General features: G+C 46.5%; 1 protein-coding gene across 1 annotated transcript in view; it reads right to left on the reverse strand.

The window, feature by feature from the left end:
- The window catches only part of SMS (spermine synthase), a 55,837-nt gene that overhangs the window by 11,894 nt on the left and 17,471 nt on the right, over positions 1–26,472 (reverse strand). Inside the window, exons 2-7 of the mRNA XM_066250021.1 lie at positions 20,852–20,972; positions 18,509–18,599; positions 17,914–17,978; positions 10,611–10,786; positions 9,510–9,666; positions 8,991–9,078 (exon numbers count right to left, since the gene is read on the reverse strand). Coding sequence (XP_066106118.1) covers positions 8,991–9,078; positions 9,510–9,666; positions 10,611–10,786; positions 17,914–17,978; positions 18,509–18,599; positions 20,852–20,972 — 698 coding nt within the window. The remainder of the gene's footprint in view (positions 1–8,990; positions 9,079–9,509; positions 9,667–10,610; positions 10,787–17,913; positions 17,979–18,508; positions 18,600–20,851; positions 20,973–26,472) is intronic.

A 26,472-nucleotide genomic window follows, 5' to 3' on the forward strand; every position in this document is an offset into this window, starting at 1 on the left:
GGCCTTTAGGGTGGGACAGATAAATGTACCATGTGACCGAGACAAGCATCAGGAGTGAGTCTTAGACGGATATAACAGAGGGAATCTGGTCATTTTTTTAAGAATAAAACATCATTCACACTTAAATATAAATAAAACAGAAATAATGTAAGTTATTTATTCTTTCTCTGCAGACCGGTACCAAATGGCCCACGGACCGGTACCGGTCCGCGGCCCGGGGCTTGGGGACCACTGGGTTAGAGCATTGTCCAGAAGCACAGAGGCTGCTGGTTTGATCCCCAGTCAGGACCAGATTGATGTTCCCGTCTCTCTCTCCCTTCCTCTCTCGTTAAAATCAATAAATAAAAATTTTAAAAATGGTTTCCCAACTCCTAAAATTTCCTAATCATTAGTTTTTATATCTAGAGCTTAACCCATCTGAAATTAATTTTTCTATGGCTTCTAGAGTTAACTTTGTTCTCATGCAGATAGATGGACAACCCATTATGACAGCATCATTTATTAAATCAACTAATCTTCTCCCAAGTGAAATAATTAAGAAGTGAAGGAATAAAATTAAGAAATAAAATGGAGGCCTGACCTGTGGTGGCACAGTGGATAAAAGCGTTGACCTGGAAATGCTGAGGTCGCCGGTTCAAAACCCTGGGCTTGCCTGGTCAAGGCACATATGGGAGTTGATGCTTCCTGCTCCTCCCCCTTCTCTCTCTCTGTCTCTCCTCTCCTCTCTCTCTCTGTCTCTGTCTCTCCTCTCTCTCTCTCTCTCTCTCTCTCTGTCTCTCCTCTCCTCTCTCTCTCTGTCTCTGTCTCTCCTCTCTCTCTCTCTCTCTCTCTCTCTCCCTCTCCTCTCTAAAGTGAATAAAAAATAAAAAATAAATAAAATGGAGTCACTATGGTTAAGCTGCTAAATTATCTTTTTAAATTTTTTATTTATTAATTTTTAGAGAGAGGAGAGAGAGAAAAGGAAGGAGAAGCTGGAAGCATCAACTCATAGTAATTGCTTCCTATATGTGCGTTGACCGGGCAAGCCCAGGGTTTCAAACCGGCAACCTCAGCATTCCAGGTCGACGCTTTATCCACTGCTCCACCACAGGTCAGGCCAAGCTGCTAAATTAGTAAAGGCTGAGGCACGAAGCAACGATTCTATTCTTGCCTTAACTAGCCTGGGAACTTAAACTTCTGAACTTTCCAGTCCTGCGTCAATGCCTAGACACAATCCGTGGGTTGTGCACCAATGCCTGGATATACATCAAACCCTCAGATGACTGTCTGCATGACCTCAAGAAGAAATTTTTCCACTGTCCACATCACCGGGCATCTGAAGCTTACCATCCTGGACCAAGTCATGGGCTAAGAATACAGAATTGATTCTCCTCAAGAATGTGCTTTTTACTATAAAAAGTCTCAGCTTTTCTTTCCGCTTTGGAACACTGCTGGCATTGCCAATATGTATTTCCAGTTTGCAAACCCAAATACCCTTGGATAAGTTTGTCATATATTTCTAGGAAAAACCTCCTGACTCTTTTGAGCTGAGTCAACACATCATAGACCACATATTAGCTGTATGTGTTCAAGTCTCTGTGACACTCCTCTTATCTATGTCTATTTCTGTGTCAACGTCATATTTCCTATTTGATTACAAGAGGACAAATCTCCTCCCTTCACTATGGTATTTTACATATTTTTCTTGGCTATTTTAGACATTTACTGTTACAAATGAACTTCAAAAGCATCTGGTCTAATTCTGGGTCACTATGAATTAGAACGCTGAGGTTGCCGGTTCGAAACCCTGGGCTTGCCCGGTCAACGCACATATAGGAAGCAATTACTATGAGTTGATGCTTCCTGCTTCTCCCTCCTTTTCTCTCTCTCCTCTCTCTAAAAATTAATAAATAAAAAATTTAAAAAGATAATTTAGCAGCTTAACCATAGTGACTTGGGATTCTGATTAGATTTATAATTAGAAAGAAAAACATTGTTCTGATATTTTCATCCAAGAAATGTAATGCCTCTCACCAGATTCAAACTTCAGTTGTTTTTCAATAAGATCTTAACATAATTGTTTTCTTTTTTCGAGAGATAAAGTTCTTGTTTACTGCTGCAGCAATTCTTACAGACATTAGCGTTCAGCTAAATAGAGATACATTAATTACATCACAACCCCCAAATGCTATGGAGGCGGGGAGTGACCAGACTGTCAGAGGAAGTACATACACTCAGTGGGTGTGTGGTGTCCACATTCCAGGCTCATGTGTGTATATACACTTCATGTGTTTCTTTATATTTATAGAGAGAGATCACTGAGTTTTGTGTATACAAAGTACTGTTACAAATACAATACTACTCCTGGTGCTTTACAATAAGCTCTATTTCACCCTCTTAGAGAACAACAGTGCAAGTTCATACTCTAGGGGCTTACTGAGTACATACAAGACACTGCCTTCTCACACAGTGCTTCTGCATTGCCCCGGTGGAGGGGACAGATTGGGGTGGGGTAAGGGTGTGTGTGTGTGTGTGTGTGTGTACGTGCATGTGCGCGTGCACGCTCTCAAGTCAGCCAAACCAGAGAAGGATCAGATAGACAAACTCAAACCAACAATTACAAGTGACCTTGTAAATTGAGTAAACACATCTAAGGGGAGGTGGCCCTCGGCAGCAAACAATGATAACAGCCACACCCCTGGGGACCTTAGCACAATTCTGATCAGTCTCATAATACTCATGATTCTTGTTCAACTTATTCCTAGGTATTTAATAATTGGTCACTACTTTGAATAGGTTTTCTGGCCTATCCTCCACCCTTAATTTCCATTAAAATTGTTTTGCCTTTTGCATAGAAGAAATTATTAGTCTAATTACTGGTCTGCCTTTATCCAATCACTTGCCCCAATTCTCATGAATTCAACTAGATTTCTATACAAGTTTCCTCGATCTTTTAAGCATTCATATCATCTGAAAATAATTTCTATTTATACTTTTTGTATTTTCCTCCCCTATTGAGTTAGGTAATGTCTCAAAAACAATGTGGAGTAAAGGTAATAAGCATCCTCATCTCGTTCCTAGTTTCAGTGGAAATGCCCTATGTGCTTTGTTATTATGGATGAAAAGGCGGCACGTACTAAACCCGACAAGCTCAGGGGAGGCCTGCATGGTGGCCTCACAGACTCAGAGACCTGAAGTAACCACACAGGACGGTCTGCAATGACAGCTTCCTAACTGGAATGAGTCACGGCAGGCAGTCCTGTCTAGGGCAGCATCTTCCCCGACAGAGGTCAGTGTTGACCTTACCTGAGCGGTCTGCTGTCTCTGCATCCACCACAGCATGCCCTGGGAACGATCCCCTCTAACCAGACCCCTCGGGGACACTCACCCACCAGAACCCGAGACCACAGACCCCCTCATTGCTAGCTTGTTCTCACATACCATCTCTATGTGCTGTTCACTGTTAACTATCCTATACCCACCTATATAAAAGGGGTGTCTATACATTGCGCTTTTTATCCAATCCCAGAGATTTCCCCGCTTTGCTTCTCCCGCCTCCCTAATCTGGCACCAGTGTGTTCCATGTCACCCCTTACCTCTCCCCCTTTGATTCTGATGTATAAAGTAAGGTGCAAAACTGCCACTCTCAGGAGCATTTTCCCAATCTGCTGAGATTTTGTTTCCTGGCAATTGTAGTCAGTTTGGCTCAAACTCATAAAAATAATTCTCTACAGGTTGATGTTTCTTATGTAAACACTCTTTAATGTATTATTTTTAAGATTCTGACAGTTTCTTTTTCAACTGATTGATTTTTAGAGAGGAAGGGGGAGAGAGAGACACTGACTTGTTTTTCCGTTTATTTATGCAGTCACTGGTTGATTCTTGTATGTGCCCTGACCAGAGATCAAACCCACAATCTTGGCATATCGGGATGACGCTCTAACCTCAGTTGAGCATCTGGCCACCCGGCCACAGCCTGAGAGTTTCTAGTATGTTTAGTTTCTCTTCTTTTGCAATTGTATAAGGTCTACCGGAAAGTTCTTTCTGTTTTTGGAATAAAACAAAATACAAATTTTTCTTACAGTCAAACTTTATTAAATAATATAATTGCCATTATTATTAATGATTTCTTGCCAGCATTAGGGCAATTTGTATATCCCAGTTTTGAAAAATGTTTTATCTTTTGATGCGAAAAATTGAACCAGTGCTTGTTTGATATCTTCTTCATTTTTGAATTTTGTGCCCTTCAAAAAATTTTGTAAGGACAAAAACAAGTGATAGTCGGAGGGTGCTAAGTCCGGGGAATATGGTGGATGCGACAGACATGCTTCTGTAGCATTTCTTCCTTGTTGAAATTCGTAAAAATTACAGTGGTGTAAATGAACTTTATCAGTAGCCATGGGTACACTATGGCTTCACATATAAGATTAACGTGAATCAACTTTGTTTTAGTTAATTTGCTACGTCAGTATGTATACATTAAGTTGATAAAAATAGAGAGGCACACATGCGCCAAATAAACACCTCCTTACATGTCGAAACTTGTTGTGATAGAAACGGACAAAACTTTCCGGTAGACCTTATATTTTACCTACAAAGTTTTCATTCATTAAGAATGACTAAATAGGCCCTGGCCGGTTGGCTAAGCAGTAGAGCGTTGGCCTGGCGTGCAGGGGACCCGGGTTCGATTCCTGGCCAGGGCACATAGGAGAAGCGCCCATTTGCTTCTCCACCCCCCCTCCTTCCTCTCTGTCTCTCTTCCCCTCCCGCAGCCAAGGCTCCATTGGAGCAAAGATGGCCCGGGCGCTGGGGATGGCTCCTTGGCCTCTGCCCCAGGCGCTAGAGTGGCTCTGGTCATGGCAGAGCGATGCCCTGCAGGGGCAGAGCATCGCCCCCCCCCCTGGTGGGCAGAGCGTCATCCCTGGTGGGCGTGCCGGGTGGATCCCGGTTGGGTGCATGTGAGAGTCTGTCTGACTGTCTCTCCCCGTTTCCAGCTTCAGAAAAATACACACACACACACAAAAAAAAGAATGACTAAATATTGCCAATGTTTTATCATCTATTAATATCAACTGTTCCCTCCTTTAAAAAAGTGTCGGCCTGGAAATGCTGAGGTCGCCAGTTCGAAACCCTGGGCTTGCCTGGTCAAGGCACAAATGGGAGTTGATGCTTCCAGCTCCTCCCCCTTCTCTCTCTCTCTCTCTCTCTCTCTCTCTTTCCCTCTCCTCTCTAAAATGAATAAAAATTTTTTAAAAAATCAGTATTTTTGGTCCTGGCTAGTTGGCTCATTGGTCGAGTGTTGGCACAGTGTGCGGATGTCCTGTGTTCAATTCCCAGTCAGAGCACACAGGAGAGGTGACCATCTGCCCCCCTCCCCGCAGCCATGGCACGATTGGTTCTAGTGCATCAGCCCTGGGCGCTGAGGATGGCTCCGTGGAGCCTCAGCCTAGGGCGCTAAAAATAGCTCAGCTGCGAGTATGGTCCTGGATGGGTAGAACATTAGCCCCACATGGGGGTGGCCGGTGGATCCTGGTCCAAGCACATTCGGGAGTCTATCTCCCCTACTCTCACTAAAGAAAAAAAGGTCAGTATTTTAAAATATTTTTATTTATTAATTTTAGCAAGAGAGGGAGAGAGCATGCGTGTAAGAGAGACAGAAACATCAAGCTGTTCCCGTATTGCCCTGACCAGGGATAAAACCGGCAGCCTTCATGCTTCAGGGAGACCCTCAAACCAACCAAACTATCTGATCAGGGCACTAATGATTTTCGTGCTAAAATGATTCCATCATTATAACAGCAATGGAGCCCTGGCTGGATGGCTTGGTTGGCGGGAGCATCATCCTGCAATGCAGAGGCGGCTGGTTCGATCCTTGGCTGGACACATACAGAAACAGATTGATGTTTCTGTCTCCTTCTCTCCCCCTTCCTCTGTGAATTCAATTTTCTAAAAAGAATTTAAAAATCAGAAAAATAACAATAAAAGCAATGGAGAGTGCTTTGGAATATTTTCTATTTTCTAAAAAAAGTTAACAGACTAATTATCTGTTTCTCAAATGATAAACCGTTGCAATACCTGGTGTTTTGTTAAGGGTAGTAGTGTTTTAATGCCTAAGGGGCCTGTCTGCAGCTGCCTGGGAGACCAAAAACTCCCACCTTTTGAGAGCTTTCGAGAGGGGAGGGGACACTCAGGATCAGAATTTTCCAAGCGCCCCCTGGTGGCTGTTCTGTTCCAGAAAGAAGGCACGGGAGAAAGGACGGGATCAGGAAACCAACATCAAGAGCCCAGCCATTTCAAGTATAATACTTCTCTTCCCGTCCCTAAAATGTCTGACTGTCTATGCTACCATCGGCCTTGGGTGCTATGCCCTCAAACAGACACTCAAGTGGAGAGGTATTCTCCCGAGGCCATTAGTAAATCTTCCCACTTCTACACAAGGTGAGGCAAATGCAGGCTTATAGTTTTTGTGAGGGATATAATTCAATACTTAATAGAGAATACAAGAATAATTAAAATCATAAGTAAAAAACTAAGATATAAACCTAATTATGGAAACATTTAAAAAATACAAGAATAAACTGAGTTCTGTGTACTCGTACGAGTAAACCTCCTTCTGCTCACTCCATACGCCCTTTAATTGTAACAGTCCACAGTTCCACTGTTTGGCAGCTTTGGGTTGGGGTTGTCTACGTATTTGTTTCTTAATCCATATAAGGAACTAGGAAGCTGAATTATTCCTCTCAAGTTACCCTACAGCCTTGGAAAATGTTCTTTAAACTCTTAAGCTGGCCCTGGCCGGTTGGCTCAGTGGTAGAGCGTCAGCCTGGTGTGTAGAAGTCCCGGGTTCGATTCCCGGCCAGGGCACACAGGAGAAGCACCCATCTGCTTCTCCACCCCTCCCCCTCTCCTTCCTCTCTGTCTCTCTCTTCCCCTCCCGCAGCCGAGGCTCCATTGGACCAAAGATGGCCCGGGCGCTGGGGATGGCTCCTTGGCCTCTGCCCCAGGCGCTAGAGTGGCTCTGGTCGCGGCAGAGCATCGCCCCCTGGTGGGCAGAGCGTCGCCCTCTGGTGGGCGTGCCGGGTGGATCCCGGTCGGGCGCATGCGGGAGTCTGACTGTCTCTCCCCGTTTCCAGCTTCAGGAAAAAAAACAAAAACAAAAACAAAAACCTCTTAAGCTTAATCTTCTTAATCACAAAATAGAAACAATAGCCATTTGGTACTGATGTGAACACTAAATGTGAAAACACCCCAGGCAGAGGGTCTTGTAAACAATGCAAACATTATTTGTAAACAATAAATAGTAACTTTCAGCTCATTGTGAAAAAGCATCTGCCTCGCTCTAAGGCGGTGTTTTCCAGCTGCTGGTCTGCGGACCATTAGTGCTGGTTCACGAAAGTTAAACCCCCTGATGTTGTATGAATTTTCCTACATACGTGTAATCTTCACACAACATGGGAGGGTTAACTGTGTCGCGGACTGGCAGTTGAAAACTACTGTCTTAGAGAAGCTAACCCTCCCTCACTTTTGGAACTTTCAAATAGTAAAAGTGAAACATACACCTTTCTTTTCCTTTTGCCTACAAAGCAGTCACAACTGCATTTTAATGTAGTTATAATTCCTCTCTCTAAAAAATTATCAAGCTTGTACCGTGAAATCAAATTTAGATACACACACTTTGGGAACAATGGGATGGGGGTGAGTAATTTACATTTCAACAAACTGAAGGGCTCATCTAAATTGTCTAAACATCTGCAAATACACAAGATTGTGTTCAAAGAAAATAAGTATTTGCTTGGTTACCTTGTTCCAACAAGCACTGTGGGTATGGGCACCAAATATATGCATCCTGAAAATACCATACAAGATGTGCCTTACAATCAATGAACATCTCAAGTGCTACAACTACAAGTTGAAGCTTTTCCTCTCTCTCCTTTCCTGTCTGTCTCTCACTAAGAAAAAAAAAAAGTGTCTTACAAGCTATAAAGACTAGTGAACTTGCAAGCATAGCAGAATTCAGGACAGAATCTAATTGATTAGCAAATTCCCCCTGAAACACCCAGACACAGAGATTACTCAGGGTATGCAGATGAAGGTGGCGGGGCCCGGGTCATAAAAAGGTACATGACATCTTTTATGCGAAAATGAGTGAATGTTATTCAATTCAGCTTCTCCGGTTCTTTCTTATTGTAAGTACATATTTGTCCTAAATATAAATCTATGTATAACTCACAAAGCGAATACTAAGAGGAGCAGATACGCCATCTCAAAATATGCCGCTTTGCCAGACGGAGAGTTTTGAGCTGTAGGCACTTGAAAAACAGCAAATAGCATTTCTCAGAACCCCCTTTATCTGCCCAAAAACAGATCCTGCAAAAGGAACTCAACTGTCACAGACAGCCCTCCCTGGGGGATTCAACCAGGGAAGAGGGCCTCTTATCACCACATGGACCCAGGCAAACTTTGTCACAAACGACCATATCTCCTATCTGGTCTTCCATCTAAGGGCCGTTCATTTCCCTATTAAGATAACAGCGTTGTGACAGCCAAAGGGAGAGAGAGTGGACGGAGGTAGGAGAGGGAGTGGACGGAGGCAAGAGAGGGTATGGGCGGTAAACAGTGGGGAAAGAGACTCTGCGCAGCTGTACACTTGAAACTCGTGTGATTTTATCAACCAATGTCACCCCAACACATTCAATAAAGTTTTAAAGAAAGATGGTATTTAAGCCCAAATCATAAAGCTATTTCTGTGTTACTCATTTTTCTCTGGCTCCTTTCACATATACAGGGGGTATACATGTTAATAAACATGGTTTTCTCTCATCTGTTTGTGAGTATAGAAGTTTCAGTCAAGAACTAGATAAAGGGAAATCCACCCTCCCTCCCCGAGATGATCCACTTACCTTCTTATCCAATTAGACATAGAGTTGTTTTAGGAAGGCATAATTCAGATCAATAGCATGTCTATTATACTATCAATTGACTTAAAAATATTAACCGGAAAACATAATTACCTGATAGCAGTCTCCTTTAAGATTGTCTAAGACGTCACCGCACGTTTTTCGCATGTATTTCTTACATCCGTCAATCACCATTTGGTCAATGTTCGAAAGAGGTTAAGGAGAAACTTACCCTGAAGTTCAATATATCAAAGAACTCTGAAATAATACTTTAAAGGAAAGGTTAAGACAAAAGTTTTACAACACTAATAATAAAATAAGACGATTTCATTTTTGCACCAAGGACACTGTAGGAACTGATTTTCTTCTTCTTCTCATACAGGAGCTACCTCAGCAACGGCTAAGCAGTAGCAGACCTGGTACCAGCGTCACTTGCTCTTTAATTTGCAACGAGGTTATCTCTGCTTCTTTGTTGGTGGCCCCATGAAAAGGCTCCTGCTGCCGAACTGAAATGTCCGTTCAAGGCACTGTTTATCACACATTTGCCTCCTAACATTCACTGGACTCATAAGACCGAAAGGGAGGAAGAAAACAAAATCAGCCCACTGAACTTGACATCGTGTAACAAAGGATATCTCTACCATGGTGACCATCTTTGGTTTCAGTTTGACTATCTCACATAAAATGCCCCCATCGCCACCTCCGAGAATCAGCACATCTTTGCCAGTGTAATCTTCTTTGCCACTGCCCATGATGGCCCGGGTATATGCCAGATCACTCTCCGCCAGGTCTAGGGAGGAAACACACCCAAAATGGTGACTCTATCCGAACCCACACAGCGCCTAACCCAGAACACCAGGAAGTGCTGGATTCTAGCTAAGACGCTTCGTTTCCATCTTTAAAAACTGTCAACAAGGTACAGAGGTGGTTTGTAATTTTTTTTTTGGATTGTGCAGTTTTCATCAACCCCAATACGACAGATTACACATATAGATGACAGACATGTATACATTAGTCATAACTCAGTCTTAAGGATGTACTCATGTGAATAATTAGGAGCAATTGTGTCTTTCCAGATGAAATAATTCAACATCTGAGAGCTGCTTCAAAATATGAGGGAGAGCCTGGCACGTGGTGGCGCAGTGGACACAGTGTCGACCTGGAACACTGAGGTCACCGTTTCAACACCCCACGCTTGTGTGGTCAGGGTACGTACAAGCAGCAATCAATGAACAACTAAAGTGAAGCAACTATGATCTCTCTCTCTCCCCCTCCCTATCTCTCTAAAGTCAGGAAATAAAATCTTTAAAAAATATGAGGGAGAAAGGGGACTGGGATTTAGGGGAAACAAGACTGGCCAGGAATCGATAACTGCTGACACCTGGTGGCGAGTATATGCAGGTTCATCATACTACTTGGTCTACTTAGATGTGAGGTTTTGTATAACAAGGTTTCTGTAAAGAAGCAATTATATACTTTTTGAAATACAATCCAAATAGTCGTCACTAAGAAATTAAGAAAGAGGAATGTTAAGACAATGTTTGCATAGCTCTGCTATAAAACATGAAGGCCCAGACAACCCGCAGGCTAATACGACAGGAGTGTTCATTTCGAAACCATCAGTGCCAAGGACAAACTTGGGCCAGCCCACAACAGTGCTTTCTGTCAAGGAAACAACCGAATCCCACACATCGTCACTTCGCTGTACAACTGGGGTAGGGATGGAATACTTACTAACATCCCCGCTGAGGATGAGAATATTTCCAAATTGCTTCGAGTGCAGAATTTTGATGTTCTGGTAAGGGGAATCTTCATCATATACCACTTCGTCTATGTCGTACTCAACCAGGCGGCCATCAGCAGTGGGCCAGTACCTGTCAATAGCCCCTCCGCGAACTATGGGTGGCAATCTGGGAAAACAGGAGTGAGCCTTGTAAGAGTTGCTTATGATGGGCCTGCCTTAAAACTGGGCCTAGGCCCCTGGCCGGTTAGCTCAGTGGTAGAGCGTCGGCCTGGCATGCAGAAGTCCTGGGTTCAATTCCCGGCCAGGGCACACAGGAGAGGCGCCCATCTGCTTCTCCACCCCTCCCCCTCTCCTTCCTCTCTGTCTCTCTCTTCCCCTCCCGCAGCGAGGCTCCATTGGAGCAAAGATGGCCTGGGCGCTGGGGATGGCTCCTTGGCCTCTGCCCCAGGCGCTAAAGTGGCTCTGGTCACGACAGAGCGAAGCCCCGGAGGGGCAGAGCATCGCCCCCTGGTGGGCGTGCCGGGTGGATCCCAGTTGGGCGCATGCAGGAGTCTGTCTGACTGTCTCTCCCCGTTTCCGGCTTCAGAAAAATTAAAAAAAAAAAAAAAAAAACTGGGCCTAGGCCTGACCAGGCGGTGGCGTAGTAGATAGAGCGTTGGACTGGGATGCAGAGGACCCAGGTTTGAGACCCCGAGGTTGCCAGCTTGAGCGTGGACTCATCTGGTTTGAGCAAGGCTCACCAGCTTGGACCCAAGGTCGCCGGCTTAAGCAAGGGGTCACTCGGTCTGCTGTAGCCTCCCAATCAAGGCACATATGAGAAAGCAATCAATGAACAGCTGAGGCGCCTCAATGAAGAATTAATGTTTCTCATCTCTCTCCCTTCCTGTCTGTCTCTTATCTGTCCCTCTCTCTGACTCTGTCTCTGTCACAATAATTAATTAATTAATTAATTAATTAAAAAAAACCCTGGGCCTGGGCGCAAGTGTGCAGAAGCAATCCACGTGACCCCAGGCTATCTCCAGAAGAGCAGCAACAAATCTTGTACTTGGTCTTTTACGTTTGACCAACAACATGGCCACCATCATATCTCAACGATGGTTGTACATATAGGACTTGACTTTTTTAAACCCTTTCTGGCATGACTTAAAATTTCCTGATAAAAAGTTGCAGGAGAAAATGGCCACTGCAGACACCACACTTCACCTCTAACACTTCAGCAGGGGCCTCTTCAGACTGTTACAGAACCACACAGCCATGACCACATCTCTGTAGGTGCGCCTGGGTTCTGGGGTTCAGAAGCCATGTCTGAGTGTTTCCAATTGTACCAGCAATGTCCTTTAGAGCTGTTCTGCTTTGGAAAGTATTTTTCTTTTTTTTCTTTTTCACCCTCACTTAATGTAGAAGAGTGTTTTTTCCCTCTTGTGGGTTTCGTGACATTGACATGGTGGAAAAATCCAGAGCAGGTGCTCTGCAGAAAAGCCCAGGTGGCTTGGCCTGACGCTCCAATTAGTCAGGCTGACCTGTGTCACACAGGCATCCCACTGGAGACAGCAGCCATGTGCCTGTGCTGTTATTGAGGATGCTAACTAAGTATATATAACCACTCGGTTGAAGGAGATGGTAGCAGATCTCTATATGCAAAGCCACCTTTCTTTCCCTTTCAACTTACTAAGCAAGCTGTACGTGGTCCTCTGAAACTGAGTGAAGGTCCCGATCGCCCAACAAGCTTCCACTCATGGCTCTGGCATCTAGAAGATTCTTGCCTGAGCCAATTATTACTATAGTGGCAGCAAACTGATGACTTTCCAATTGCATTGTTTAGGAAGTGCTCAGATAGGGTGAATGTATTAGAAACTGCCAGCAGAGGACACTAAATGACAGGGAAAAACAGGCCTCGAGAGGGCGGTTGGCAAATCCACCCGGAACACAAACAAAACCCAGTACACAGAGCACACCGCGTCTCCCAGCCACGTGTCCTCGGACACAGCGATATTCCACAGCAAAGTGCCGCAGACACCTAGAACGCTGCAGGACGCGGCCTCTTTCTGCCTAGCTCAGCGGTTTCTTCCCCTCCTCGCTCACCTGCTTCCCAGAGTCCCGTCTGGACCTGTTCTAAGTTCATGCCACTTCCTGTGAGGAAACAGTACTGACACTTGTAAAGAACACGATGTTCACAAAGCCAGTTCCCGTACTACACTCTAATTAAATGCTAACAGCTCATGATTGAAACACCTCTTCTTTCCGGTGAACAAATTCAGATGCTGGAATGTTAGGCAGACCAGAGGTTTTTCTCGAAAAATGTGGAGCCCCAGTCAGGACACCTGCCCCATCCCGAAAGCAGGCTAAGAGGACTTGGGGGAAGCCTTTTCCACCCCTGGCCGATGGGTGCAGGGGGCAGAATAAGGTGGGAAAGCGGCAAATAACAAAGCCAAGCTTTGAGACACAGAAACCCACCTCGAGGCTGACAGCCAGCCGACTACCCAGCAACAGGTTTTACTAAACCACACACAAGTCCACAGGAAATAAACAATGCCCATTCTCAGCTGTCCACGGTGCCTTGGCTGAGGCCGAGTTCTTTACTCAATTGCAACACAGCAGTTTGTAAACAGTGGCAAAGAAACAACAAGGATCTCCAACAGGATGGGGAAACCATTAGCCTGACGAAGTACTCATCCTAGCTTAATATACATCTATCGCTCTGTAATGGCGCTATGGGGGTTATTCTTGAACCATATACAAATCTTGCTTCAACCTTCACTGCACAAAATCAAAAGTGGATGGTAGGAAGTCGGACAGAATATGCCCTGGGCCTCAGGTACAGTGTGTACATTGAAAGAACTTTTTTCAAAAAAACCGATGTAGAAATGCAGCTCCTGCTCTCAGATAGGTCACAGTCTAACCTGGGAGATGGAAGCATGAACAGCGTACCTGTACTGTCCAATGCAGGAGTGTCAGCCTCATGTACCTACTGAGCACTGGTGTGGTTACTATAGTGGCAGCAAACTGATGCCACGTGGGTAAGGGCTGCACGTGAAAATACAGACCAGACTTCAAGGACTCAGGAAGATAATAAAGAATGCAAAATAATTTAAAAAAAAACTGATGTAACCTTGTTTTCCTGTTTCTTTCTTTTGAAAAGTTGAATACAAAAATAAAGAAATCCCAGCCCTGGCTGGTGGCTCAGTGGATAGAGCGTTAGCATGGAGAGTGGAAGTCCTGGGTTCAATTCCCAGTCAGGGCACACAGGAGAAGCGATCATCTGTTTCTCCCTCCTCACTCTTCCCCTTCTCCTTCTCCTTCCAGTAGCCAGTGGCGCAGTTGGTTTGAGTGTTGGCCTGGCGCTGAAAATTGCTTAGTTGGTCTAAATTTGTCAGCCTGAAGCACTAAAAATAGCTTGGTATTTGAGCATTGGCTCCAGACAGGGTTGCTGGGTAGATCGCGGTGGGGCGTATGCAGGATTCTGCCTCACTATCTCCCCTCCTAAAATAAAATCCCATGTCTTCTTAGATGAAAATTTACTTTTACTTCATCAGTCACAGGGGAGTAATAATTTCCGATGTTACTGAGTTATTTGTTAATGACTGACTAACAATGTCATCCTCTGTAGAGAAAAATGGCACTAATCCTTGTCCCTTCGAAGCTAATAAAAAAAGGCTACAACAAAGTATTTCCAACCACTTCTCATCCTCTCTACCCTGATTGTATGAAAAGATGTAAAAACAGTGACAAGCACCTGACCAGGTGGTGGCACAGTGGATAGAGCGTTGGACTGGGATGCAGAGGACCCAGGTTCGTGACCCTGAGGTTGCCAGCTTGAGCGCGGGCTCATCTGGATTGAGCAAGAGCCCACCAGCTTGAACCCAAGGTCTCTGGCTCGAGCAAGGGGTCACTCGGTCTGCTGAAGGCCCACGGTCATGGCACATATGAGAAAGCAATCAATGAACAACTAAGGTGTTGCAACGCGCAATGAAAAACTAATGATTGATGCTTTTCATCTCTCTCCATTCCTGTCTGTCTGTCCCTATCTATTCCTCTCTCTGACTCACTCTCTGTCTCTGTAAAAAATAAATAAATACAATTTAAAAAAAAAAGTGACAAGCATAAACAAGGTCTGCATTTTGAACTGAACATCTAACGCCTAACTTCACTGTCGCTTTAGAAACTCCTACACCAGAAAAACCCAAACGAACGAGACTTCTCGTGAATGCCAAAGCCCATGAATGCACTCCATCTGTTTCCACATTCCCAGAAGGAACTCCGATAAGAATCTGACCAATAAAACTCAGAGGCATTTTGATGTTGGCCAATTCATCATCCCAAAGCTCAGACATTTCACAGCACAGTGGGAACGCGTTCCATTCAAATGCGTGCAGATAAGGAGAACTGTAAGCGGGCAAAGATGAAAAAGTCTAGAAAGAAGTGTGGCTGTGCATGTGTTTTTAGGGACAGGGAAGGTGCTGAGGACACACAAATGAACTTGGGCGGGGTAAGCCAATCTGGGTGCTCTGATAGAATAAAAAATGTGGCCAGTACCACGCTGTGTCCTGCTCTTTGCCCCATCAGAGATTAAACAACTTTCTAGTTCTGTTACATGGCCCTGCAGCTCGCCCGTGGACTGCTCAAGCTTAGCACGCTGAGCCAGTAAGTCCTTCAGCGCCCTCGCTCTTGCCAATAAGAACTCCCTTCTCTGGAAAGGGCCATGGACGAAAGAAATCTGAATTCTAGATGCTTCCGTCAGTGATGGTTTGACCTTGGTAAAGTCCTCTGAGTCTCTGCGTCCGTGTGTTTGCCTGTATCAGTGAGGGGTAAGCCTCCTAACTTCTGGAGGCCTAATAAGGAGTCAGCCAGCCAGGCAAGAGTAAAGTGCTAGGAATTACTTGCTGTGAATCCATTACTTCCCATTCTTAATTCCCAGGACCTAGCAGACTATCCCTTCCAAGTGTTCAGTTACATGTATCCAAGCTATTAACATCTGACACCACTGCCAAATACCTCTGGGGTATCCAATATGGCAGTCTCTAGCCATTAGCTATCGATATGAGGCTAGTAAGACCGAAAAATCAAAATATTAACTTATTATTTTAATTTTACTTAGAAAATTAAATTTAACAGGGTAACATTGATCAATAAGAGTACAGGTTTTAGGTAAACATTTCTATAGCATTTGAACTGTTGATTATGTTGTGTGTACCCTTTACCCCAAGTCAAATCATTTTCTGTCACCTTGTATTTGTCCCTCTTTACACCCTTTCCCCCACCCCTCCTCTACATTCCTCTGCCCAGGTAACCACTTCAGTTTTATCTGTGTCCATGAGTCTCAGTTTTATATCCCACCTCTGTGTAAAATCACACAGTTCTTAGTTCTTTCTGATTTACTTATTTCACTCAGTACAGGGGGTACTCGGGTTATGACAGTCTCAACATACAATGTTTCTAGTTTACAGCGCTCACTCCCATAAAAACTTAAAAAAATTGCCCTGGCCAGTTAGCTCAGTGGCAGAGTGTCAGCCTGGCGTGCAGGAGTCCTGGGTTCGATTCCTGGCCAGGGCACACAGGAGAAGCGCCCATCTGCTTCTCCACCCCTCCCTCTCTCCTTCCTCTCTGTCTCTCTCTCTCCCCCTCCCGCAGCCAAGGCTCCATTGGAGCAAAAGTTTGCCCGGGTGCTGAGGGTGGCTCTGTGGCCTGTGCCTCAGGTGCTAGAATGGCTCTGATTGCAGCAGAGCGACACCCTGGAGGGGCAGAGCATCGCCCCCTGGTGGGCGTGCCGGGTGGATCCCGGTGGGGCGCATGCGGGAGTCTGTCTGACTGCCTCCCCATTTCCAATTTCAGAAAAATGCAAAAATGCAAAAAAAAAAAAAAAAAAAACCTTAAAAAAATTGAGACTTGAGTGTTTCGGCAGTTATGGATGCCTTGCAGTGGTATAGGCAGATTCTGGAAGAGAAATCGTCATCAACCTTCCAGACTACCAGACTAGCCTGGAACAATTCTTTTTTTTTTTTTTTTTTTTGGGGGGGGGCGACAATTCTTTAAGAAGGCAGAGAGGCCTGCAACAGATCCTGTACTCTCTACATCGGCTGCTTCTCGAGATGGAACACTGTAGTACAGGTATCATCATCTCCAGTGTCTCCTGCATGTTCCTAGGCAATCCTGACTCACCTGACCCAGTGTCTCCAGCACCTTCTGCAGGTTCTCCTGCCTCTCCAGCTTCTTCCTCCCAACAGGTCCCTCTCTCCCACCTTGCAATGCCCCTTCCAGTGTGCAAGCCAAACACAGGAACAAAAGTAAGGCGTTTCTTTTACACTCATTTTTTGTCATTTTGTCTGTTACTATAGTACAGTGTACAATACAGCATATTTATGTTTTTTTCCTTTTTCTGTGGCTTAGTTGTGTTTTTATGTTCTAGATTATGATTTTACAACTGTGTTAGGATGGGTAAGTGACTTAGGCTAGGGGGTGTTTCAACTTACACCAAATTCGGGTTACGCCACTGTCGTAAGAACAGAACTCTGTCATAACCCGAGGACCCCTGTATAATGTTCTCAAGGTCCATCCATGTTGTCATAATGGTACTATATCATCGTTTCTTAGGGCTGAGTAGTATTCCATTGTATCTATGCACCACATCTTCTTTATCCACTCCTCTGTCAAGGGACACTTTGGGTTTCCTTTATTAACTTAATTTTAAATAGCCATGTGGCAAAGTGACTACACTCCCAGACAGAGAAAGCTTAACTGTCTTCACTACCATTTGAAGAGAAGGCACCCGTGTCTACTCGAGGTGGGTGGCCTCTTGAGTCTTAGTACCTTGCGAAGGCCTCTTCCTGAAAGCTTTGAGGCAAACCTTCTCTCACCTCCCCCTCATCCTGTCATAAATCACTTAAGTGCTTAATTCTACTCCGGAGCCCAGAACTCGGACAGAGACAGGAGGCCTTTTCCCTCTATCGGACTGAAAGAGGGAGAGTTGTCTAGCTCCTCTGTGCCTGGGGGGGCAGCCTCGCCCGGCTCTCTGCTTTCCAGTTCCTCTCTCAGAATCGCCCCGCACCGGCTTTCTGCCCATGCCTCTTTTTATCCGGCCGCCGTCTCTCTCCCTCGGTGCGTGTGTGTGTCCTGCCACGCTTTGTCTGGTCTCAGTGCCGGGGCCCACGAGCTCTGTCTGCCACGCTGCCACGAGCAGAAGCTGACATTGATCTCTGCCACCTCACCTTTCGGCAGACACGACTGAAGGACACTCCCAGCACGCCGATGATTTTATCAATGAACCAAACAGAAAAGGACTTTCAGGCGTGTACTTACCGCTTCACCCGCCCAGTACTGTCCTGACTCAATTCTTTCATTCTTTCTTCTACTTTGTTCAAAAGCTATGGTGAAAAGAAAAGAAATGATTGGGCTTCGAGGATAGGCTGAGTAGAACAGCTAAATTGCAGGACAGGAGGTTGAGGCCGTGCTGACAGAGGTGTGTGACACTGGTGGGTGCCTAAACACATCTGTCCTCCCACATCCCCCCCGCAGTGCCCGGTCCGGCCCAGGTCTGTACCCCCCCACCAGCCAGTCTGCCTGGCACTGGCCTAACCCCAGTCTAAGTCACCAACAAAGTCATGGAGAGGGGAAGGCTCCAGGGTAACAGACACGCCATCCTTCCAGGCTAACATTCGCATTCACTCCGTCCAGTGCAAAGTAAAACCAGGACTCAAGCAGTCCTAGGAAAGGCGGGGAGCCAGGTGCCTCAACGGAGGAACAACTGTTTTTCTTCTGATGTCACTTATTGTGGACAGAGGAAAGTCTACCGTTAACCAAAAGTCAGCAGGTAAGTGAAATAATGTTAACATTATTCAGCAGAACTGGTTTGGTGATCCCCAAATACTTGCGTAAATAAAAGTGCAAAACCAACACTGTCAACTTCTTTGCCTTCCGCATCACTGTCGTAACTCTGAAGGTCCAGCAGCACCAATCCATGGGGGTAAATTCTCAGATTGGCAAAGCTACAAAAGAAGGCAACATTTTAAAGTTAGAAATTTTATCATGGCGTTCAAAGTAAATAAGAAAACAAAAAAGATGCCAATATAATTCAAAGGAAAGACCACTTCTCTTTGTGTCCCCTAAATTAGATATGTACTTAACCCTGTTGCTTTCTTTCTTTCTTTTCTTTTCTTTCTTTCTTTTTTTTTTTTTTTTGTATTTTTTTTTGTATTTTTCCAAAGTGAGAAGCGGGAAGGCAGTCAGACAGACTTCCACACTGCCCGACCGGGATCCACCCAGCATACCCACCAGGGGGTGATGCTCTGCCCATCTGGGGTGATGCTCTGCCCATCTGGGGCGTTGCTCTGTTGCAACCAGAGCCATTCTAGCGCCTGACGCAGAGGCCACGGAGCCATCCCCAGAGCCCGGGGCCAACTTTGCTCCAGTGGAGCCTTGGCTGCAGGAGGGGAAGAGAGAAACAGAGAGGAAGGAGGGGGGAGGGGTGGAAAGCAGATGGGCGCTTTTCCTGTGTGCCCTGGCCGGGAATCGAACCAGGGACTTCCACATGCCAGGCTGATGCTCTACCACTGAGCCAACCAGCTAGGGTCAACCCTGTTGCTTTCTTATTAGAGCCACATCTTGGGGGTAGGGAAACCACCAATCATTCAGAGAGAATTTAGAGAGTGTTACCAAATGCAAAGGTACTTAAAACAGGTTCTTGGGCCCAGATGGTCATTCAGTATCAAGTTCTCTGAATCTGATTTTTTTTTTTGTTTTTTTGGTGACAGAGAGAGAAAAGGAGAGGGACAGATAGAGACAGACAGATAAGAAGGAAGAGAGATGAGAAGCATCAATTCTTTGTTTCAGCACCTTAGTTGCTCATTGTTTGCTTTCTCATATGTGCCTTGACCAGGGGGGCTACAGCAGACTGAGTGACCCCATGCTCAAGCCAGTGACCTTGGTCTCAAGCTGGTGAGCCTTGCTCAAACCATATAGATGAGCCCATGCTCAAGCTGGAAACCTCAAGGTTTGGAACCTGGGTCCTCCACAGCCCAGTCGGATGGTCTATCCACTGCGCAACCGCCTGGTCAGGCTGAATCTGATTTTTAAGAAGCCTGCCGAGTAGGTGACTCAGGCAGGTTTAGAGACCACTGGAAGGGACGGTGGGGAGGAGCTGACTGGGGTCTCCAGACTGACCTGCAGAATTCAAAACAAGTGAGAGAATATGGGACATCAATGAAGCCATGTGGGGCTCCAGGATTTTGTACTCATTGGGGGAATAAATGAAAGCCATCAAAAATATCTGAGTTCACATTTTTAAATTAATAGTGTAAATTATTAAGAATCTTAATAGCATACTAAACCAGTCTAGATAGTATAAACCTACAGGTAGGAAAATAAAAAGAGCTCAACTGGTATCTTCTGTTATTAATCACTTTTTAATAAGATTGTTTTTAATTTTTGTAAATTTATTTTAGAGAGAGGAAGGGTGGGAGACAAAAAGAGAAGGAAATATCGATTTGTTGCTCTACTTACTTATGCATCCATCATTGGTTGGTTCTGGTGTGTGCCCTGACCACAAGGACGGACTACACCGCAACCTTGGTGCATCGAGATGATGCTCTAACCAATTGAGCTACCGGACTAGGGCGGTCACTTGTTAAGTTGGGTCCCCTTTCCTATTCTCAGAACACGCTGACTTTCACCTTCATTTTGATTATGTAAAGTCTAGCTAGTCTGTAAGTGTTAAGGAAAAAACCTTGGGCTGTCAGATCTCCTCCGCTTCCTGTCAAATTGCTTGTAGACGTTCCCACTGTGCATTTGACGATGGTGTGTACTAATGGGTAATCACTTATAATAGTGCAGAAGCATCCCCAGCAAGCTGGCTGGAAATGCTCCAGCAACCCCTGGCCAGGGGCCCAGGAAGCTGCTTTAACCAAGCCCAGAGCGCTGCGCACCACTGCACACTGCTTATGCTGCCCAGGGGCTCCGGGTCCTGGCCACACTGCAGGACCGCCTTTGGGGCTTGGCAGAAACACTGATGCTCAGCGGCCACAATCTTGTGGGGGGGGGAGGGAGAGCACCTGCATGGGGTTGGGTGGAAGTGCTCCCAGGCGATGCTCTGTGCAGCTAGGGCCAAGAAAACACTGAGGTATAGCCCCCTCGTCCAAGCTGTCAAAGAGGAAACCATACCTAGACAGTTGCCCACCCTTCGCACTCCACCCTCATTCCTGCCCCGCTCAAGTGTGAAGGGGTGTGCCCCAGGGCATCTCACCTGCCGTTTTTGCCAATGTAGGTGGCCAAATAGCCATGGTCCTGCCAGGTATGCACCGACTCGGTCATGCCCTGCTCCTGGAAAATGGCCTGCAGGCCTTTCAGAATGGTCTCACCGTCCGCTGCAGGGAGAGGGCCAGATGGTCAGAGGAGCCGAGCTCGGAGGGAAGGCCGCAAGGCCCAGTTTGACGATGGAACGTGTTAAGAAAACCTCAACAAGGAACAGGCAGAATCACTTCTCCCCTTTGTCAGGAGGAGCTGTAAACATTCTCGACCCTGCAGGGAGAGGCTACAGATTACCAGGTGACGCAACAGGACAGTTAATGTAAGGATATAGAGATGAAATCATCTTGAATTATCCAGGTGGGTCCTAAATCAAGTGACAAGTGTCCTTAGAAAAGACAGAAGAAGCAGGGAGAGAGCACAAGGGACACGAAGGCAAAGGCAGAGACTAGAATGACACCACAGGCCGAGAGCGCCCCAAGCCACCAAAAGTTAGCTGAGCAAGTGAGGATCCTCCCTGAGAGCCGCAGAGGAAACAGCACCGGCTCATTGTTTCTTTTCAGACCCAGGAGACAAGGTTTCCGTTTTCAGCCATCCTTTTTTTTTCCAAAGTGAGAAGAGGGGGAAGGCAGACAGACTCCCACATATGCCTGACCGGGATCCACCCGGCATGCCCACTAGGGGGCAATGCTCGGCCCCTCTGGGATGTTGCTCTGTTGCAAACTGAACCATTCTAGCACCTGAGGTGGAAGCCATGGAGCCATCCTCAGTGCCCAGGCCAACTTTGCTCCAATGGAGCCTTGGCTGCAGGAGGGGAAGAGAGAGACACAGAGGAAGGAGGGAGAAGGAGGGAGAAGCAGATGGGCGCTTCTCCTGTGTGCCCTGACTGGAAATCAAACCTGGGACTTCCACACGGTAGGCTGATGCTCTACTGATGAGCCAACTGGCCAGGGCCTTAAGCCATCTATTTTTTTTTTTTTTTTGCATTTTCTTTTCTGAAGCTGGAAACAGGGAGAGACAGACAGACTCCCGCATGCGCCCGACCGGGATCCGCCCGGCACGCCCACCATGGGGCGACGCTCTGCCCACCAGGAGGCGATGCTCTGCCCATCCTGGGCGTCGCCATATTGCGACCAGAGCCACTCTAGCGCCTGGGGCAGAGGCCATAGAGCCATCCCCAGCGCCCGGGCCATCTTTGCTCCAATGGAGCCTCGGCTGCGGGAGGGGAAGAGAGAGACAGAGAGGAAGGCGCAGCGGAGGGGTGGAGAAGCAAATGGGCGCTTCTCCTATGTGCCCTGGCCGGGAATCGAACCCGGGTCCTCCGCACGCTAGGCCGACGCTCTACCGCTGAGCCAACCGGCCAGGGCAAGCCATCTATTTTTAATTCTTCATTACAACAGCCCTAGCAAAGTAATATATCCACCGGAATTCAACTTCACTTCAACAGGAGCAAATTTAGTAGCAAAAGTGGCAGTGAACACACGCCTTCATCATCCTCTGAATCCCCAAACAGAAAAATCAGAGCACCACAACCTAAACTCATGGATCCGTTTACAACAGGGGTCGGGAGCCTATGGCTTGCGAGCCAGATGTGACTCTTTTGATGGCTGCATCTGGCTCGCATACACATCTTTAATAAAAAATAATAATAATGTTAAAAATATAAAACATTCTTGCGTATTACAATCCATTCATTTCCTACCGCTCATGTTCATGGTTGTGGGTGGCTGGAGCCAATCACAGCTGTCCTCCGGGACAACACCAAATTTTTATTGGATAATGTCTAATGTACATGAGTCATTGTATGGCTCTCACGGAATTACATTTTAAAATATGTGGCATTCATGGCTCTCTCAGCCAAAAAGGTTCCCGACCCCTGGTTTACAACGAAACTACATGACAGTGTACCCCCAAACCCCCAAACAGGAGGAGCTGGAGACAAGAAGGCCATAGCCCAAAGACCTGTGGTGCCAGCGACTGTGGAGGTGAAGAAGTTAAGAAAGCAAAGGGACTTCAAACCCCCCACTGAAACACTAACAGCGGTTCACCCACCAGGAACGCATCTGCTCCCGTTGAGAAGGCAGAACCCAGAAGGCCACAGAGGGATAGCAGGGGATGTGGGCAGAGCCACAGAGCGTTGGAGTGGCCCGTTGGGGTGGCCCTTTGGACAACCAAAGAACTGAGGCCACCTCCAAGAAAAAGCCCTCCACGGGGACACAAGCACCGACCAACACAAGCAGTGACCTTGTGTCTCATTCAAGTCTCACCCATTCCCAGCATAACTGTGCCTTTGGGAAACCCATTGACAGCAAGTGATCTAGCTGGCTTCGCTACTCTGAAAGTGGGTTCAGGAAATTACATTCCCAAATGTGTGGTTTTAAGACTGAATTCCACCCCCTAAAAAATTTCTGATTTCAAACTTGATGAAAAGAACTGACCCTGTTCAGTTTGTTTGTCAAGGAAGCCTGCTGAAGTCAGGCCACCGTGGAAGTGACCGAAGGGCAGAGTGGTAAAGCAAGTGTGCCCAACACGCCCAAGTACACACAGCCCAGCGGCACTTCCCCCGAAGAGGGGAAAGCCAGTATGCAATTATTCAATCCTCCTTGGCTAGAACAGATGTTTTCTGTTTTGAAAGTGTATAAAACAACTCATCACTCCTGGTGAATGGCCTCAAGACTGGGTTCTGTTGGCACATTACAAAGCAGGACACAAATCCCCCAGGACGGCAAAGGGGACAATCCAGGCAGGGCCACCCTGTGTGTCACTGGCTAGGCTGTGTACAGAATAAGGACCCCAGCCCAGAGGCTGCACTGGGGCAAACTCGGCCCTTCAGGCTAGAGAAAAGGCTTGTCTTTGTGCGATATACACAAGGCCCTTGACTGCTGGCCAAGCCTAGCATGGTGAGTGTCCCTTTTTTCTAACTGGCACAATTAGCAAAGGCACCTTGTGGACTAATGGAAGCCCCCAGGCCAAGTTTCAAATGGAAGAAAAACACAACACAAAAGAAATCCAATTTGATGTGTTCGCTATTTCTCTATTGCAGATTCGCCCCCAGCTCAGTAGACATATGCCAGGTCTGAAGGTTATTTCCGGTTGTCGCCACCCCGTGATCCACAGGGTCAACCCTGCCACTGACAGCAAGACCGTGCCATTTTGCCCACTATCCACTTCACTTCATATTCACCTTATTCCTGACCTGGGGACTCTCCTGTCACCCACCCTACCCCTAGCCCTTGGGAAAGACTCCATCAAGGGGATCCAGAGCCAAAATAGGTGCCAGATCTCTTCTCCGGAATCATGGTTTCAAAGTAAAAAGAGAAAGCCAGACATGAGCTCCACTTCACAGTTTCTAGAACATCAAAACCAGTGGTTTCAATTCTTATTGCACATTATAATCCCCGGGGGAGTTTTAAAAATTCTGATGCTGGGTTGGCTTTAGCTCAGCAGTTCCTCCAAGTTGAGTCTCCTTGCTAAAATTCTGATACCACATCCTAGACCAACTAAATGAGACTCGGGGTGGGACCCAGGCATCAGTATTTTCAAAAGATCCCTGGGAACTTCCAACATGCAGCCACAGTTGAGAACCACTAATCTAAATCACAAGATACGATACAAAAAGGAAAAAGAAACCCCCAAGATCTCCAAACTAACCACACTCAAGTCACCAAAAGGTTACTTCAACCGCATGCCTCCATAGTAAGAAGCATGTAAGATGACCAAGCAAGATGTACTTGGCTCTATCAAGATTCCTCAACTGAGGCTGACAGTATATTTAAATGACTGTCCTGTCCTTTACATGGCTTTGGTAATCCCAGCCATATCCACTGAATGTGAGTAGTACCCACCACTGACACCCAACCCTTATGGAAAAAAAAGCCCTTGTACCCTAATTGCCCAAGGACAGAATCCCCTGAAAACTACTAGATACTACACACGACTGAAAATGAGCCTGGGGTCAGAGCATGCCCAACTCTGGGGACACAAGAGAGCAATGTCATAAATGCCTACAAATCAGAAAATTCATAAGTAGATTCGAATGCTAAAAGACATAACCACAGTGCTTGCAAGTAGCCATAGTAATCCAAACTAAGCTAATAAAATCTTGTTTGGCAAAAGTTCTTAGAAAAGTCTGGCCAGGCAAGAATGATGTGTAATAACTCAGACAAGAATGATGTGTAATAACTAGAGTATTACTCAGAGCCTTCCTCCCAAGCATTCAGAACTACAGCGACCTGTCTCCACGCAAAACGTGTCCTTTGTCTCCTGGAAAACTCAATGCCTCCATTTCCAGATCACTGCCCACCTCGTGTTTATTCAACAATAGCTTACAGGGAACCGATGCGGGGGAGGGGGGCGAAGGCCCAGGGATGCATCCATAGGCCTGTGTTAGGGAATGACCCTCAGTCCTCTGACCCTGCCCATCAGCTCTAGATGGCCGAATCCCAAATCTGGGAATCCAGGAGGAACCTGCCTGCCTCCCAACTGCTCAGCCACTGTCCGCTAAGGGGCCAGCACTAGTGTTCATCCCCTCTGTCCCTTGTGATCTAGCACGGCCACTGCACTGCTGACCCCTCAGACATGCGTAAATGAAGATTAGGTGTACCCGCTCAACCTTAGTAGCCCAACAAGTTGAGGGATTGTTGTTGAGCAAAAACCCAAGACACCAGGGACGCTGGCAAAAAGACGGGAAACATTCTTCAGTTATATTCCCACTTCTTCAGCTTTAAGAGGCTAAAGTACTGTAACCCGCTTAACAAAGCGGGTCCCATCAGAGGCTGCCCTCAGGAAGGAAGCAATCCACAGTCTCCTGACCCTCTTCACTGATGACCTTGACTGGTGCCTTGAAGTCCTTTTCAACTTCAAAAACTTCAACCAAGACAATCTAGGACGAACGGTGTATGGACTTCCTTTAAGCAACCCTATCCCAAGTCCGTGCCATGCTGTGCGCCACCCACTCCACAGCGCCATCAGCCCGCCCAGCCGCCTGGCAGGGGGCCAGAGCTGCGCCAGTCTCATCTGTGAAATTAGGGGGTTGGAACAGGCAATTTGTGGCCACGTTCTTCTCTGTTCACTCTTTCATATATTGAAGCAGCTTATGAAATTAGGAAATGAATTCCTCTTCTTGCCAAGCTTATCTTTAATTATGCAGGCTGAGAATTCCACCACCAAGCCCCGCCACCCCAGTTCTTTTGTCTCCTAGGTCTCGCTCCCACAATAGCTTGAGCCAGTTAAGCTCCAAGGGGTGGTTAATTATCCCATCACTGAACCATGCCCAAGCGATGAGGCCCAAAGCCCAGGCTCCTGGCAGCCCCTCCTACTCCCCAGACCCTGATGCTTGCAGAGCCCTGTGCCTCCTCCCACCTGATTCTCCACGCCCTCCAGTCTGCCTCCCCACCCACACTTTCCCTTCAAGTCCGGGTCAGAGGGCCCATCTGTGGGCCAGACCAGCCCCACTCGTTCTCACCTCCAGGAACAGCTCCCTGCAGGAGGATGCGGGTAAGCTGCCCCCCACCGAGACCGCTGCATGGCAACTAAGAGCAGGGGTGGGCTGTGCTGCGTCCCCTCCCACATAAATCAGCTTTCCTGTTTTCTTGATAGACCTCTAAATATAAAAGAAGA

This window comes from Saccopteryx bilineata, chromosome X, assembly GCF_036850765.1.
Source record: "Saccopteryx bilineata isolate mSacBil1 chromosome X, mSacBil1_pri_phased_curated, whole genome shotgun sequence".
Classification (NCBI taxonomy): domain Eukaryota; kingdom Metazoa; phylum Chordata; class Mammalia; order Chiroptera; family Emballonuridae; genus Saccopteryx; species Saccopteryx bilineata.